The sequence below is a fragment of the Penicillium coprophilum genome (genome assembly GCF_028826855.1).
Source record: "Penicillium coprophilum strain IBT 35676 chromosome Unknown utg000002l_segment0_segment0, whole genome shotgun sequence".
Taxonomy (NCBI): domain Eukaryota; kingdom Fungi; phylum Ascomycota; class Eurotiomycetes; order Eurotiales; family Aspergillaceae; genus Penicillium; species Penicillium coprophilum.
Window position 1 is genome coordinate 463,752 of NW_026622721.1, and position 16,998 is coordinate 480,749.

General features: G+C 48.0%; 6 protein-coding genes across 6 annotated transcripts; 2 read left to right on the forward strand and 4 right to left on the reverse strand.

The window, feature by feature from the left end:
• Window positions 1–98: 98 nt before the first annotated feature.
• Window positions 99–2,852, reverse strand: N7500_001576 (glycosyltransferase; the record flags this gene model as incomplete). The annotated part of the gene is made up of 6 exons (XM_056672722.1): window positions 99–334; window positions 394–992; window positions 1,052–1,405; window positions 1,468–1,992; window positions 2,048–2,726; window positions 2,780–2,852. 6 exons carry the CDS (start codon window positions 2,850–2,852, stop codon window positions 99–101), a joined length of 2,466 nt encoding a protein of 821 aa, XP_056536241.1.
• A 775-nt stretch (window positions 2,853–3,627) lies between these two features.
• N7500_001577 (Transferase) lies at window positions 3,628–5,154 on the reverse strand (the record flags this gene model as incomplete). The annotated part of the gene is made up of 1 exon (XM_056672723.1): window positions 3,628–5,154. The coding sequence occupies one exon, from the start codon at window positions 5,152–5,154 to the stop codon at window positions 3,628–3,630; it is 1,527 nt and encodes a 508-aa protein (XP_056536242.1).
• A 1,859-nt stretch (window positions 5,155–7,013) lies between these two features.
• N7500_001578 (alpha/beta hydrolase) lies at window positions 7,014–10,536 on the forward strand (the record flags this gene model as incomplete). Its single annotated transcript, XM_056672724.1, has 6 exons — window positions 7,014–7,472; window positions 7,523–7,812; window positions 8,223–8,602; window positions 8,738–9,559; window positions 9,616–9,924; window positions 10,016–10,536. The coding sequence occupies 6 exons, from the start codon at window positions 7,014–7,016 to the stop codon at window positions 10,534–10,536; spliced, it is 2,781 nt and encodes a 926-aa protein (XP_056536243.1).
• A 1,553-nt stretch (window positions 10,537–12,089) lies between these two features.
• On the forward strand, window positions 12,090–13,798 carry N7500_001579 (cytochrome P450; the record flags this gene model as incomplete). The annotated part of the gene is made up of 4 exons (XM_056672725.1): window positions 12,090–12,195; window positions 12,252–12,724; window positions 12,777–13,320; window positions 13,374–13,798. The coding sequence occupies 4 exons, from the start codon at window positions 12,090–12,092 to the stop codon at window positions 13,796–13,798; spliced, it is 1,548 nt and encodes a 515-aa protein (XP_056536244.1).
• Window positions 13,799–14,777: 979 nt separating this feature from the next.
• Window positions 14,778–16,562, reverse strand: N7500_001580 (uncharacterized protein; the record flags this gene model as incomplete). The annotated part of the gene is made up of 2 exons (XM_056672726.1): window positions 14,778–16,181; window positions 16,239–16,562. The coding sequence occupies 2 exons, from the start codon at window positions 16,560–16,562 to the stop codon at window positions 14,778–14,780; spliced, it is 1,728 nt and encodes a 575-aa protein (XP_056536245.1).
• Window positions 16,563–16,760: 198 nt separating this feature from the next.
• Window positions 16,761–16,946, reverse strand: N7500_001581 (uncharacterized protein; the record flags this gene model as incomplete). The annotated part of the gene is made up of 1 exon (XM_056672727.1): window positions 16,761–16,946. One exon carries the CDS (start codon window positions 16,944–16,946, stop codon window positions 16,761–16,763), a length of 186 nt encoding a protein of 61 aa, XP_056536246.1.
• Window positions 16,947–16,998: the final 52 nt, after the last annotated feature.

The following is a 16,998-nucleotide window of genomic DNA, read 5'->3' on the forward strand; positions in this document are numbered from 1 at the left end:
GAACCGAGAACTATGCGGGGCCAAAAAAATGCAACAAATTGTACCGTATCTATATTCTTGAACTTCATCATGCTGCTAATGTTTCACTATGTTCATTGCTACGAACTTGCTTGTTCCAGATCCGTTGAGCTAGTGTTCCTAGACTGTCGTTGTTGGGCTTCAAATTCCTCAATGACATCGGGGCAGCTTGATTGGGCCTTGGCTGATTGTCTAGCCAGATATTCAGACTCTGTCAATCGGGCTTTTACAAGCTGCTTCCGAGTCTTAGAATGCATAGCCGAATGCAAGCTTTTAGCCAAGCCCTGCCCCGGATAGGCTACCAAACCCAAGGCACCTGGAGGTAATACATTAGCATCATCGGCTAGTCGCCTAAGGGGAATATACGTCACGAACCTGATGCAGCTTTGGTACCCATGCCAATGGGTCCTTTCACAAATCCTTTGATCGCACCCCTAATTCCGTCTTTCTGGGCACCCTCATAGGGTTGCCGGAAGATATCGGTCAGTCCGTGTGAGAAGCCATGCGTAAAATTTTCTGAAGCCGCAGAAACTCCAGATTTGAAGTCCTTGATGTTATCGTAGTCTTTCACTTCCTCGCCATAGAGTCTAGGAACAGCTCTCAGACCTTCGTTTACTGCTCCGGGTATGTCTACCAAAACTCCCTTGTAGTAGTAGGCTATGATCCTGCCCACGCTTTTAGCAGATCCCCCCACTGCCTTTCCCATAACTCTGCGCTCTTCATCGGTCAGGTTGCTTCCGGATGTGCGTGAGAGGCCGTTTGATGGCCTTCGCTCAGATTGGGGATTGGTAGACTCGATGACTACAAGCTCTGGCTCGCTCTGTTGACGGGCGCGACTGAGCTCTTTGTAGGGCCGAATGACAACGTCGCTTGATGCTGTAAGGATGTCCTTGTACATGCCTAGTAAAGACGATGTGCCGCCCGTGATAGGATCCCATCGCCGAGTTTGGATGAAGATCGATTTGCTCTCGTATCTATTTCGAAATGTGTAAGCCTAGATGCAAAATGTGATGGCTAGAACATATGCTCTCACGCTTTCAAATCTTTTATATCAATCCGAGAATTTTCAAGCAGGATGCCAGCTGCCATTTTGGACAAAGTCACAGGGGACTTAGCGTTTTGCTTGAGCTGCCATGCAGCAGGCTCAGAATCCAAAAACTGGCATTTCATTCTATCGATCGGTAAATTGCGGTGGAAAGACGCGACAGCGGCAGAAACTCCAGCTTCCTTGCTCATTTCGCGAGCGAGATCACCTGCTGCTGCTAGGGTATCAGTATGCATGCAAAATCGGATAGCGTCCGCCAGATTCTCTGCGTTCAACGACCGGTGAGGAATGGGCATTGGTCCAACTCCGCGAGATGCAACCATGTTTCCCCAGAATAGCTGACTGTGAAAAGTTAGTAACGACATAGGAAAGACGTGGAGGAAATATCATAGGAAATCTCATACTCTCCAAAGAATGGTACAACAAGAGAAGGTCTTCCAAATCGCAAACCACATGCTGTAGTTCCTGCTCCTCCATGATGTACCACTGCGGCAACCTTCTGAAACAGCCATTCATGAGGACATTCTCCAAGATAAAATATCTGATCGTCTGATTGTGCTTCGCCTAGATTACTCCAGCCGCGGGATATAATTGCACGACCACCCCAGGACCTTACTGCATTAACAAGTGTAGCAGTCATGGCTGGGGGATCTTCAATAACAATGCTCCCGAAACCGATGTACACCGGTGGAGACCCGTTTTCAAGAAATGCGGCAAGGTCTGGAGGTGGTGTGAAGTCCGGAGGAGAGCGGAAGAAGAAACCACAGACGTCAAGATGTGCGGGCCAGTCCGCTGGTTTAGGCATTAATGTAGGCGACCAGCAATATGTGAAGGGTATCTTCAAAGTCTCTGCTAAACGTGGACCTTCCGTGGCTGATATAGGCTCCAGGTCGATTGTTTTTCGCCAATCATTGATAACACCGCCGAGGCTATTGGGGGATCAGCCTGTTGTATCAGGAATGAGCAGGGGTATACGGGTATTACCCTTGCCATGTCAGCCATTCCACAATCCCGTAAGAAAGGTAATTGGCCATTTTCGGCTCTGTGGTTGAATATTTCAAGTTTGCTAAGGGATGCGGAAATGATCTTGTGCTGGTCCACGGCATGGTAAACATCATATGTAGAGGGATGCCAAGCGCCTGTGCACAGTGGATATGGGCGAAACTTGGCGGGTTCGCGATGATAGCATCAGCCACAAATGGCGTCTTCGTGACGGAGTCATCCTCAATACAGGAGTTCCAGCATCCCTTCAGTATCTGGTCTACCATAACACGCTTCCGTTGAATATCACCGTCTTGGATAGATTTCATCTGCGGTATCAGCCCTGGATTCTTCACCATATATGCCATCAACTCCGAGGGGTCTCCCCCGATACAGAAAAATTCTAGGCCAGAGTCACGCACGAAGCTTTCAAATACCCCATGGGTGGCTAGTCGCACGCGGTGTCCGTGGCGTTGAAGCTCGTTGCCAAGTGCGACAAATGGCTGTACATCGCCTCGACTGCCAACAACTTGGATCACAATGTTGAGCTCCAGACCACATTCAGCATTCCCTGAAGGCCCTGGTTGCGGTTGAATTTGCTCTTCCGTATGGAGAAATGGTATCAATTTTGACACCTCCCTGCCCACTTTGGAGTCCAGGTCGATCTCAATCCGACCATCATCTTCGAGAGGTTAGCACGCTATTCTCGCAAAGGAGCCAGTAATCTGAAGCTACCTTGAACGCTGGTTCCATCCTGAGTAAATCGGTTGCGTTCAAGCGTAGAAGGCCGTTGTGGTGGTTCTTCCATCATTGCCAGATGACATCACACGTGGGGAGAACGAAGATCTTTCGGATATAGAATTTTTGTCGGACAGTTGGGGTGAGTGAGATATTTTTCAAGTCCCCACGAAACATCTAATCTCGAAAAAAAAAAAAGAAGTAGTATATCAAGTGAAGTTGCAAAACATGGAGACCATGGTAGCTCCGATGCTTCTGGACCTGGGACGGGTGGGTCTCCGGGGTCGAGCCACGTGATAGCCTATCTGAGCCAATCAGATATCATCGTAGAAAAGCCATATGACGACATTTTTAGGGGTCTACTGGAGCAGTTAAGGCTTCACTGGCAGCTAACAACCTAGATCCGACTCGGAGATATTGATATATCTGATCTTAGTATAAGAAGTTCTCTAAAATGGGCAAAGACTAAAAATAATTTGGCTCGAGCATTAATTTTGTTGTGGATGGCTATGCTCGAATGTGTCTAGAATATATAGTTGGAGAGCAAGCCACACCTAATCGTTTTCCCCGTCCTCATTTCTTCTCCATGCTCATCTTCGCTTTTGAAAAGGGCATTTTGCAACACATCGCGATGGCCTCCTGGGTTGGTATTGAGAGGTTGCAAAAAGCTACTAATAAAACTAGCAGGCGATCAAACCAACTAGACTGGTTGGGTCATTGTATTACACTAACAATTCAATTGTATTTGTGTAAAGCCTAACTATCTGTCTTGACTTAGTCGGGGTTTTCCCATGTTTCCCATTGGACCACTCGCATCGAAGTGTGGATATGACTGGAATGGTAAGTCAGGAATGGAGGGCTAAGAAGTCAGGATCATTGTTGAGCACATCCCATACCGGCCCATCCAGAGCCAAATTAACATCAACAGCACAAGGGAGATAGGCACCAGCCAAAAGGCGTCCATTCAAGTGACGTCGAGGTAACTGCTCCTCGGTGGACAGGATAATTGCATAACCATCTGTCCGATGGCTTTCAGTGAAAGCAGGTGATACCAGATCGGGAGCAATACGCCTCCCATTAGCGGCGACTTCAAAATCAACACCGACATATGTCTTACCCCTGGTCCACTGTGTAGCGAGAAAGCCACCACTTGGAACTACGTCCTTGGACTTGATATGACTTTTGTCGGGCTGTGCGGCGATCCATTCAAACTGCTGCTTGACCTCGTCCATGTCTACCGAGTGAATTGCATCATGGACAATTTGTACAACCTGCCAGGAGTCGCCTTTTTCAAGTAATTCGTGTGAGGTGGAAGTTGAGAGGCAGTGGACGGCGTTCGGGAAGTAGCGCGCAGGGAGCTTCAGACGGGTGGAGTCACGCATGTCCATGGTTGTCCAAAACTCGCGAAGTGACTGTAGCAAGTCTAGATCTGGTGTAATCCCCCTGTCACGGAGAACCTTGACTCTGGCTTGATAGATCTTTTGATAGAGATAGGCCGAGACGAGCTCGAATGTGGTGAAACAGGTTTGTTCTTGGGCGCGAGGGTCGAATGCAGCATTGCTGAGAGATATCAGATCTTGGCCTTGAAAGCGCAGAGGGCAAGCGATGACAGTGGGAGAGATTGATGGTCCTGGCATATCCGTGTTATTTGTGTCGAGGTCAAACTTCGGAGGGTTGAACGCAAGAGCTCTCTCTTTCTGGCTGGCCGAAGGGCTATTGGTTCCTCGAAAGTGTGAGATAATATGAGGGGGAGAGATGAGTGTGGGCGGAGAAGAGTCACGCAGTTGCTTGTAGATATCAGCCAGATCACGGACGAGCTGCATAAACCCAGTGGCATCACAGACTAGATGATGAACTCGAATGCCTAGTGCGACACCCCCACAACCGAATCGCGTGTGCTGCATGGCGAAGATAGGATCGTGGGAGACAGCTCCCATTGTCGCATGGAAAATTGGTAGAAGTGCATTCCCAGAGTCTGGCAGTTTGATCACCAAGATACGACCGGAGAGGGCAGACGCGACGATGTTTCTAAGTTTTCTGGCGCACTTTGCCTCCCAAATCTCAGCCCCAGTGCCCAAACTACCAATTTCTGGAGCTTGGCTCACTGGATTCTGCTGCAGACGGCCAGTTAAATGTGGATAATAGTCAAGGAGGTGTGATGCGGCCACCTTCAACCGTTCAATAGGAAAGAAGTCGTCTTCCGGCAGCGTTGTTGGTTTCTTCCAGACAAAGATGGCTTCGATAGTCAGCATTTTGGGCACAATATGGTCCATTGGCCCTAGGCTGAAAGGGGATTCGATTGTGGCGATTGTCGCTTCATTGGCGCACTTAAGCGTGTGCCGCGTAGAGACGCAGACCTGGTCGAGTACCATCACTGCGATTGGACAAAGCACAGGCAAAGATCACGGGATAATCAAGATGGATAAACACGTAGATAGACTGACCAGATTGACAGATGATGAGGATGAGAGATCATGGAGATAAAAGATGGAGATGAAAGAGGGGAAGTTCGTGTTGCTCAAAAGCGTTTGGAGAAATGTCGCTTCATCCCATGCTTACCTGTGTCGTTTGGATGAGCATGGTTGACACCTTCAAATCACAGTATTGGATTACAAGAGGATTTACAGAGCACCTGACAACATATAATTTGGCTACACATACTCCCTACTGTCAAAGAGGTGGATGAAAGAGAATCCAAAGGAATTTGACTCGTTGTAGTTTCAACACACTCCGAACAAAGAAGCCAATCTAACTTGCACGGGACCATTTACCACCTTTATAAAGACACAGCAACTCAATGGTTCCTTTGAGTCTCAATTCAATCATGAGATCCTCCAGAGCATGGCCTAGATAACACTTGCACATTCCTTTTTTTGTTTTGATACACGGGCCTCAGTGAAGAAGGGTCTATTTTCATAAGGGAGGGTATCACCTCCAGGTGTCCGTACTTTCCGTTTGAAGGCTGCTTTTACCAAGATCTCCTTGTCATCTTCGATCACCAGAATCTCAATATCTGCTTTTCATTTCTTGCTTCTCTTCTTCCTCAACATTCCTGGCCTCGTGGTTCCTGTTGAGGGTTTAATATTTCCACTAGTGAGTCAGCTTCAAAGTCATGTCCAGCATATATTCACCGTAGCTGAATGAGAGAATTGCCCCCTAATGACTTTGGCGGCTCTCCGCAGGTGGCCCAGACTAGGCTGCAAATGGCACGAAGCAGGTACATCTGCCACGATTCGGGTACCTTGAGCACTTTTGTAATACCCACTGAGAGTAAAAGCCATAAGTGCCTGGGTACTCCAAATGCCTGCAAGGAGATGAACCGCCCTCAGAGAGGGCTCTGCTCTCATCTCCTTGTGCCAAAGTTTTGGAACCTTTCGACATAGATAGTTTTCTGTTGTCCAAATAGTTTCCGAGGACAATGATTTTCTTAGGAGTCCCTTGCCCTAGATCTTCCTGACCTATTGTCCTCTTCGCGTGTTATTCAACCCTGTCTATCGTTGACATGGACCTGTCTAGATGGAGACGATATCTGGAGTGCAAAGAGAGTGTTGAATGGGTGGGAGATTGTATATGTTGGAAATAAACATGTCAGAAGCATATTGATAACTAGGAACTCCTCTTAATGCTACCATAGTCATAGTTGCGGAAGAATTCATCTACTGCATTGTCCAAAAGAGGACATGTTCTGTCATACTTTCTCGATCATCATCATAACCCCATCCCGCTGAGTAGAGTGTAGCTTTAGTCTCTAGCCCAGGCTTGGAATGCAGGCATCGGCTCCACGCCAGTACTCAGAAGCCTTCTTTCACCACGCAATGGTAAAAAGCATTAGCATCCACATGAGGCATAAGTCAATTGTTATGACCGATGGTAGGTCACATAAGCTTCGCGCGGGCAATGTCACAATTTTCCCTGTAGAGCCTCCCAAATAAATACTGAAGGAACTATAGATATCATGTATTCATACCTAGTACATACGAATCTACATTCGATGGAAGAGAGTGGCTTGTGTGGCATAACCAATCAGCGACCATGAGTGGCGTATGCGGCGGCTCCGACCTTTTGAAGATCCACTTTGGTGCGGTTCCGATGTGGAGACATAGCCACCAAATTCTTAGATATCCAGATACTCCGTGCATGTATAAAGACTTCATGACCTATGTCACTCTCAACTTTCCCAACTACAGCTTTCTCACTTTAAGTTCCTCTTCTACGTTAACCCGACTCCATTATGACCAATCCATCAATTGTCATTGTCCCAGGCGCATGGCACCGACCTGCACATTTCCAAAGCCTCATCGATAAGCTCGCCGAGGCCAACTATGATGCAGAGGCTGTGACCATGCCTGCAGTGGACTCCAACCCGCCACTCGCCAGCTGGGACCAGGACGCACAGGCCGTCCGACAAGTGATCATGAAGAAACTGGATGCCGGAAAGGACGTCGTCGTGCTCGGACATTCATTTGGCGGCGTCGCCATGTCTGAGGGAGCCAAGGGTCTAGGGAAGACAGAGCGGGATTCACAGGGGTTGAGAGGAGGAATCATCAAGTTGGTCTACATGTGCGCGATGGCGTTGCCAGAAGGCCAGAGCCACATCGGCCAGTTGGTCCCACAGACGCCTGAGGAGGAAGAGCTTGAGCGCCAGCGCAAGGAGTTAGAGGCTGAGCTTGGGGGGCTACAGGTGACTGCGGTATGTACACAACTTCTTACCTTTATATCTTCAATGCTAACACTCACCAGGATGGAGCAATCGTGCTCCCAAAGGACCATGTCCACCTCGTGTTCTATAACCGCTGCGACCAGAAGGATATTGATAGAGCCGTGGAGTTGTTGGGCACATTCCCCATTGGCCCATTATCCGTTCCTGTTACGTACACTGCCTATCGTGAGATCCCGAGCACGTATATTGTCTGCAAGAATGACCTGGCATTGCGAGAACCATTCCAAAGGAGGATGATCGCGCAGGGAGAGGGTTGTTTTGATGTGGAAGAATGTGACGAGGGCCATTCCCCGTTCATGAGTAACCCGGGGTTTATCGTCGATTGTATTCGGAGGGCAGCCGGAGAGAAGGTTTGACATGGGATGATATGGACATATATTTGTGTGCCTAGAGGCTTCCAGTAAAATCACTGGGTCTGGGCAGTGTATGATATTTGTATGATGATGATTTAGGACGATTCTCCTCTCTTTCCGAATGTGCATCTTGGCATTTATTAAGGCAGCAATTGTTGCACGGAACGGAGAAACAATCCAGCCGTGTGAGGAATAACCTCGATGCAGGTGGACGCTACCTCGGCTTGTAATTAACATGTAGACACGGAATGCCGGGAGACCTCACTTCTCCAGCTGCGTTTGAATCTCCCGCTAACCTGCCGCGGCGCCAAAACACCAGTTGTGATCCATGCAGGCGTGCTAAACGACGCTGTGTTGTGCAACCTAGTCTGGATGGAATTCCCGATGGGATCTGCGCAAATTGCAAGCGTCTGAGACGCCAGTGTACATTCGAATTTGCTATAGCTCAATCCAATTCCTTTACCCGTAAGCGACCGAAGCGCAATTACGGGGAAAGCATTGGATCAGCAACACGCAACGAATCGAATGACTTCGATACAACGATCGAGGATGTGGCTAGGAGTCCAAGCAATCAATTCGATGCCACCTTTGTTGCTAACCAAGTTGTTCTGGCGACTTGGCTGAATCTCGATTACGATGAGATCGACGCGGATAGCGTCGCCGCGTTTTCAACCAATATCGAGCCTTCCAACTCGTTATCTGCGCTTTGTTCTGGTCATTTGGCGCCAACAGAGGCCCAACGTGAGGGTCAGTGTCAACTGACCGCTGCGTGTTCTCAAATTAGCCGCTTGCACGAAGGCCAAAATATCGGATCAAATCATCACCGACCAACTGTTGGCCTTTCATTTAGCAGTCCCATCCACTTGCTAAATTCGGGAATAGACGCAAAGATCTTTGGTGACCGTCTTGTCCGGATATATGAAGCAATTGCAACAGCCAGTGCGTCGAGGTTCTTAGACTATGACTGTAATCTCTATGCGACTGGGAGTCGCTACCGGCTGGGAGACGGTGACTCAGGGAGCTCGAATGGATCGGCACCCGCCAGGTCAACCGTGAATCCAACCGCTATTCATCCCCGGTATCCTCTTCCAGTATCGTCCCAAGAAATTCCCTATGAAATTTCGTTGGTGGGAAGCGTACGGTTTCTTGATCATTTGGGCGACCTCTATGGCAATCGACTAAACTCGGCTGCACGGAAGAAATCAGATGAGACTTTCAAAGCAGTTCTTCGTGCATTCTCGATGCAATGGTTGCCGAGCTCGCCTTCCTTCGAACTGAACTCAGCTTATGATCATTTTCCCGGGGATTCAGACTCCGGAGAAGCAAGAGATGAGTCTTCTTTGAACGCCTTCATTGATGTTTGGGTACGGGCCAGATCACTTCTCAATGATGCGTACGATATTCGATCGTTTCGAGTTGTATTGGCTGCCCTGATGTTTGTTGGGATTGTTACACCAACTAAAATAACCGACGGAGAGGATCTCATACCAAGCCGCTTCCTTGACGCGGCTTTGCAAAAGCTATCCTACTTAGATGGACTGGTCACGCAATACTGTGCTAACCTAGGACCATCATCTACGTATGGCCCTCTTGCCGAAGCAAGTTTGAGCATTGTCCGGTGGACTGCATATATTCGCGACACGGGAGCAGCGTTGGCGATGGATCGTCAATGCAAGCTTCCAGACCTATGGGGCACTACGAAAGGTCAGTGTTCCGGCATAGGCATCTTCATTTCATGACAGGAATCTAAGATTGTACAGTTCTTTCAAATAAGGAGGCCGTAGCAGCATTGGCAGTCTCTGGAAATATCCTCGAGTTGGATATCAATGTCCAGCCCATCTGCCGGAAAGCCAGCGCAGAAACATTCTGTCTCTGGAGGAAGATTATAAACATCAAAACCGTTGCTTCTCAGGTGCATGGCACTATTGATGAACGATTTTCTTCAATTATTGAAGCAATAAAGTTGAGTGTGGCGGCTGTCCGTGACTTCAACCAATCATTTCAACCTTTCATCTTGCATTGCATCAACAATTTCCATTGCCTGTCCACCTGTCCTAAAATATCCCTTGGTATGTTGCGATTGCGCCCTTATTGTTTTGCCAAATCGTCTCTTCTCACGCGGTCCTGTGACTGGTAGCTTGCTGACAAGTTCTGCCTTAGTTTCTCTCGTGATGTTTTGGAACCTTGGCATTTTCCATTTCGTCCAGGTCTTCGAAAAAGTGACTGGAGATCTTGGCCCCTCTGACCGTCAACAGGTAGGGTCAGCCGTCCGGGGATATCAGCGGGATGCAGCCTCGTGTGTGACACGGGTTATTGGATGTGTACTCAACCTACCCGCCGAGGAAACCTTCAACCTCCAAAATGGACTAGGTGGCGAAGTTCCGCTCACGGCCTATCATGTCACTCCCAGTTTGGCTGTCTCAGCCCTTCAGAGGGCCATTGAGAGTGTGATAGACCTGCAGCTATACTCCAATTGTGATGCTAGGTCGTTGGAGGACAACGCACAGCTTTTGATACCAGACGGGATCTGGGATCAGCAAATTGACATTCTCATGAAAGGTCTGATGTCGCTTGACGTTACTATTGGCGGGTCACAGACCAGTGGCGTGGCCCTCAAAGAGCTGATGCATAACTACGGGGATATAATATCTGATTGCTGGACATCGGGGTTTGACTCGTGACATAGGAGGCAGACACGGCCGATGAGCCAAAGATGTCTGGATTGAGGAGATTGGATATACGAGTGTTGATCGATGGCAAAACCAAGTAGGTATCCTTGAGTTTCCTTAGGCGAAGGGGCATCGTAAAAGGATAATAAATTTGGCGTGGTGTTCCCATCGGTCCTCTCATTGGTGCTCATTTTAACGAGCTTCACACCATCGCACTCCGCGTTGCACCATGGCACGTGCTTTGGACCACATTCGGTCTGCCCGCAGTCAATCTTAGTGTCGGCTGTTTTCCCCTCAGTCACGGATTTATGCACACAGACATGCTGGGCTTTTTCCAAGCCACGGTGATTGACTGGTGGTGATCTCAATCGTACTATCACAATATGACTCGTTTATAATCAAAGCCATTCCGGCCAAGAATGGCCGTGACTCGAGATCCGAACCTATTTACTGGCCCCAAAAAATAGCATGCAAAGGACGCCCCAAGTTGTCACTATAAGCTCGGCACTTTATCTCATCTCAGCTTTGCAGGGTGAAGATTCACCGGAGACTAGGTTCACTGCAAAACTCGGCAAAGCGAAAGGTAAGCATCTAGGCTCTTCCGTGCACGTACCGCTGTCAGTCTTAGCAATTGTACCCCGCTACAAAGCCTTACGACGAACATATTGAACCCAATGCACAGGTATAAAAGAAGGTGATGAAACAAAGGTACCAGCAGTAGCGGCTACATAAGTGTCGCAGATCAGTGTTGGATGTATCCTTCGCTTAGCATACTCATTGCGGATTGTGTTAGACCATACAGCATGACTAGTTGACGACAAAATCAAGTTTCAAGCCCGCCTTTGCAGTCTGAGACTTAACTAGGTACATGAGATTCCATTTACCTGCAATGATCGACTAACTGGTATTTCATGGAACACGCCAGCTCGCGTAAACACCTTCCCTCTCGTGCCGCAGATGGCTCCGGCACATTTCCATTTTGGGAATTGCAGATCTGCTAATATCCATCCACATCTATCAAGGTCGGTCGCTGAAGCGAATTAGCACTGAGACTAAGTTTCAACTAATGCAAGCCGGGAAATTCCAAAAATGATCTTTGCAGAATTATGGAGTACCACCACAGGACCAGACGGCCCGCCGATGCGCTAATTTCCGGACATGGTGTGGGCCTCGACCCGCAATCCTACATGTTCCTATCATCCTTTGTTATGGTTCATATTCTAACTTCACGCTAGATGAAATTGTTCGAACGCGAGTCATGTCCCTTGACGGACTGTTTTGGTTTGCCCGTATCCAAATGGATGTACTTTTCCAGAGTCAAGTGTTTGCAACGAGCACACCTATTATAAATCGACGGACACTGCGGCTTGAACACATGTGATGAAAATACGATTGTGAGCGAATAGATTTAGCCCGCTGGCAAGGATAGCAGGCTGTACACCATAGCCCTTTCTACCAGGTCCCCGGGGAAGTATCTGTATAGCTGAAATACAAATAGCGAGACAATCCAGGTCCTCATGCATACAATTTTCAAGGTGCCTCATTTGCCATAAACTGCCGTAGCTATGGTAACAGTATCTCTCGACCGCTTGCAGATTCCCTTCTATGGCCTTGTGGCCGGCGCTTTTCTGACCATTTGGTTGTTTGTCAAAAGCATCCAAGGTTTTCGAAGTATGTAACTCTTCCTCGTCAGTTTTAACCAACCCCAAGACTAAATAGTCATCCAGGATGGAGCCACGCTCGTGCGAACGGTTGCCAACCCCCTGCACACTCGGTATGCCATAGCATATTTGGGATTGGCATGATCATAGAGCTAGCCAAAGCTGGCCCCGAGCACAGGTTTCTTGAACTTATTCGCGGCTGGCATCAAAGCTACGGTCCTACATTCAAAGCGAGGATCGCCCATCGAAGGGTCATTTTCACTTCCGAACCACAGAACATTCAAGCGATGCTTGCCCTAAAATTCGAAGACTTCTCAGTGGGTTCAACTCGTCGGCATGCCTTACGTGCATTCCTAGGGGAAGGCATCTTCGGCGTAGACGGTAGCGCGTGGGAACATTCGCGAGCCATCCTCCGCCCTAGTTTTTCACGCACTCAGATCAACGACACTGAATTATATGAGAGTCACGTTGTCAGTCTCATTGAGCAAATTCCGCGAGACGGTTCAACCGTCGATTTGTTGCCGCTGTTCTTGAAAAGCGTACGTTGGCAGTTCCTGGCATCTTTCAACATATGTGACTGACCAAAAGTAGACAATTGACACGGCTACCGAGTTCTTGTTCGGAGAATCTACGCACACGCTACGCAAAGAAGGGTCTTCCAGAGGTGCAGAATTTACGAAGGCTTTCGATACAATTCAAGATGTGATTTCCCTGCGCTTCCGCGTTGGGGGTATGGCGAATTTGTACCGCAGGAAAGCATTCTACAAAGCAGTAGCCATTGTCCGTGCATATGTCGATAAGTTTGTACAGAAAGCGATCGATTACCGTGTCGCAGTTGACAGCGGGCGCAAGGTTGATCAAGATATTAAGCAGTTGACTGACAGTCGATATGTGCTTTCCTATGAGCTTTCAAAGGAGACACTTGACAAGACCATCATGACAGACCAGCTGTTGAGTATTATGTTTGCTGGCCGCGATACCACTGCCAGTTTACTTAGTGTTGTGTTCTGGATTTTGGCCAGAAGGCCCGATGTGTGGGACAGACTTCGAAAAGAAGTCCTTGCTTTAAACGGAGAAAAGCCACCATTTGAAGTCCTCAAATCGATGACTTACCTGACCTGGGTCCTCAATGAGAGTAAGCAACACTTCTTCCAGATCTTTCTTTGCTGTCTGCTAAATAACCCCTAGCTCTACGTCTGTACCCCACCGCCCCTTTTAATCTACGAGAAGCAACGAAAGACACATATCTTCCCGTCGGCGGTGGTTTGGATGGAAAGTCTCCCATTCACATACCCAAGGGTCACGAGATTATCTTCTCTGTATACACAATGCACCGCGAAAATGAGATATATGGACCCGATCCGGATGAATTCCGGCCTGAGAGATGGGAGCATCTCAGACCCGGTTGGGCGTACCTCCCTTTCAATGGAGGTCCTCGGACCTGCATAGGCCAGCAGTTCGCATTGACAGAGACCGGATACACTATTGTTCGCATTATGCAACAGTTTGAGTCAATTGAAACTCGGGATCCGGATCCCTGGGTAGAACATCTAGGATTGACATTGGCAAACGCTAATGGAACGAAGGTCTCTTTTACGCCTGTGAAGAATTGACCTGGAGACATGGGGTTGGCCTCAATTGCTCGATGGGTGGATGTCTTTTTTTTGCAGCTTCCTCAAATCCTTTTAAAAAACTATTTTACAGTGTTATCAGAGTCGACAATGTATAACTACCAAGTAGGCAAGCGGCATATTAGGTCTAATTGAAAAGTAGACATCCGCAAAGCCCACAAAGCCCGTAGCCCCACCCAGCCCAAGCCGCAAATGGGCTGGGCTTTGGGCCCGGGTCGGGGCCCATCAAGCCTATAATAGGGGCGCCATTAAACCAATTAGCACCAAACAATACAAATATTCTGAAAAATTAAGTACCCTATGTTTAAACCCCGTAAGTAGTCTTTATATCGTGGTAATATTTTAATATCTTAATTAATAAGTCATTGATGCTAAGCTATATAATCTATCACGCTTAACTGTACGAGAAACCGCGTTGTTTAGATGATTTTTCAATTATAGATATTCACCTAGAAAGTGGTCGCGCTCCCGCATAATCATGTCTAGCATGTGTTGTCCAAACATCAATATCGAGCATTTTTCATGATATCTTGACCAATGCTAGTTCAATCTCATTCAAATCTTAGTTACAAATTTATATAGCTATTTTAAAATTAATCTTCGAGTTGAAACCTCTATAGGATCAGTAGAATGCCAGGAAACAGCCATTCCAAGTCGTCGGTTTATTAGTATCAAGACCCCCTTAATAGGCTATGATGGGCTATTTTGGGCCCCCATAGATAGCCCACCACATCCCATAGCCCACTTTTGGTTATACCTTAGGCCCAAATTTATGGGCTTTGCGGAGGCATAGTGAAAACCCCTATCCCAGCAGATGTATAGGAGACGGACAGAAAAGCCGCTGAATGTGCGTTAATTCTTACTAAATCATGAGCATCATACCTACAAAGTTCCAACATAAATAGAAATACAGAACATGCAGCAAAGTGTACGATTCACGGACAGGTACACGGAGCAAAGCTCACACGGGAATACTCGAGTCCGGAAACGTGAGATATGTCGCCTGCACCGGCGCAACCACACTGTCATGGAATTGCCGTCGAAATTGAGAGAAACTGAAGTCGTTGTGGTGATTCGGCCCCTGAAATGCAAATTTCACACACCTTTCCGCTGCGTATCCATAAGAGTCTCCGGCAAGACTGTATACCTCATCCAGCTTGCTCAGCGCAGTCTGATAATCATCGAGCAGCGAGGCTGGCGTCACGTTCTCGTCAGTCTGGCGGTTTATCGTAAATGACTCGTGAATGCAGAGTTCGATGAGGAGAATACCGAGTGCGAAGACAGTTTTGTTAGGAATGAGGTAGTTGAAGTCATTTTTGAGCGGCTGGTCCGGGCTGATTGGCGGTAGAAATATATATGACGCACACGGGTACCGGGAGAGAATCTCTCGACCGCCTTGGTTTCTCTCAAGAAAAATGTTGGCTTGCTTTTCGGCCCAGTGGTCGCCAAGCCAGGGACTGCCACTCAGGTGCAAGACTGACCAGGCGGCGGATGCAGCGATACCGTACCTCTGTTTTGCAGAAAGTGAAATATAAGGGTTCAACTGCCGATCTGACTGTTTGTGGGATGAGAGTAGAGACTTGAGAGGAACTGCTTTGATGATCCCTGACAAATCTGATTGGCTGTAGTCGAAGGAGAATCTTCGACCGTTGTCCTCGTCTGGGTCTTTCAAAAAGCCTGCAAGAGTACATCGCTTACATTGGTTACAGTCTGTGTTTATTGCACGACAGAGGCTGGTTATTTCCGCTTTCGGGGTGATTGGTATAGCTGTTGGTGCCATTGATAAAACTGGCGGAGTTGGTGGCGGTGGGGGTGTCCGGGGCAGTGAGCGGAATTTTGAGTGCCACATCCTCGGCCGACGGGAAGAAGATGTAGGAGAGGATCTAGTGGGAGTGGGCTGTGGTGTTTGTAAACTAGGAACCAAGCTAGCTGTCTTGTTGGGAGCATGTGGCGTAACATGAAACTTTCGCCATAAATGAGGCAGATTGGGGGTTTGTGAATTTGGTCCGTACGAGAGGGCAACTTTGAGTGATTTAGCTGTCTGAGATTCAATTGCCTCCCAGTCAAGATCAATGGCAGCTTGGTGAGGTGGTGAGCAGGCACAACGAAATCCAACTTCGAGAGCTCGGTGAAGAGAGCTTAAGCATTGACGGATGGAATTGCAACGCTCAATATTAAAACGGCGTTTGAGATTTTGAACTTTGCCAGTATCATCTTCCGCGGGCAGTTCGGGTTTCTCAACAGACCTTCTTAAGTCTTCATTCCAATGCCTAAGTTCCTCGACCACTTTGTTCCGCTTTTTTGTGCCAAGGCTATGTTTCACTCGATGCCATTCCCATTGAGCCCTATATTGAAGGACATTCGACTAATAATATATTCGCACGTTAGCTCAGCTTTGATATTCAGAAACAGCAAGTGATACCTTTTCATTGATGTCGATATCTAGGCTCTTCAAGAGCGCAGCGGTGACATCGTCCATACGTTGCACGATATATATCAGTTCGCGAGATATACTCGGGAACTTAGTGTCGAAGCATTGGCGTAGCTCTTCCCTCGATGGGTCGTTATCAAGTCCAAGGTTGCAAAGAGTGGTCTGTAGTTGTCGATTTTGGAAGATTAGGGCGGTCCGGAAAGTCTCTATTGAGATGCGGTAATTGTGAAAAGCCTCAAAAGGCTCCACATACTTCTCAAGAGCCCAAATTGCGATTGGTATACCACCCAAAACAAGGCCAGCTATGTCAGCCATAGCTGTCCCACGTAAATTATAGTCAGCTACATATCGGTCGCGTGGACTATCTCACTCACCTGCAGTTCTAGAGAATTACCCCAATAGTAATAAATAACATCTCATTGAACTTGCCTACAAGCTCCAGGATACTTCGTATACCTATCGATACAACGATTTGTTGTAAAATCTGGCGGGAGACGGGGTTGAGCGAGGGGTTCAATCTGCTGTAGCACGACGTAATATGGCCCTCTTGGCGTCAATGCGAGGGGTGGTGCTGGGATCCTTCATGTTGCGCGTGGCAGGATTTAATTTGGCCAGCCAGTGTAGGCCTGGACGCGCAAATGCAGAAGTAGACCGCCATGTGGTGCCCATTGGCTCAAGATTCCTGTGGTATCGCGACATCTCTGACCATTCCCCCACCTTGCCGACGGCGAGAGAAACCTGTCAATATCAT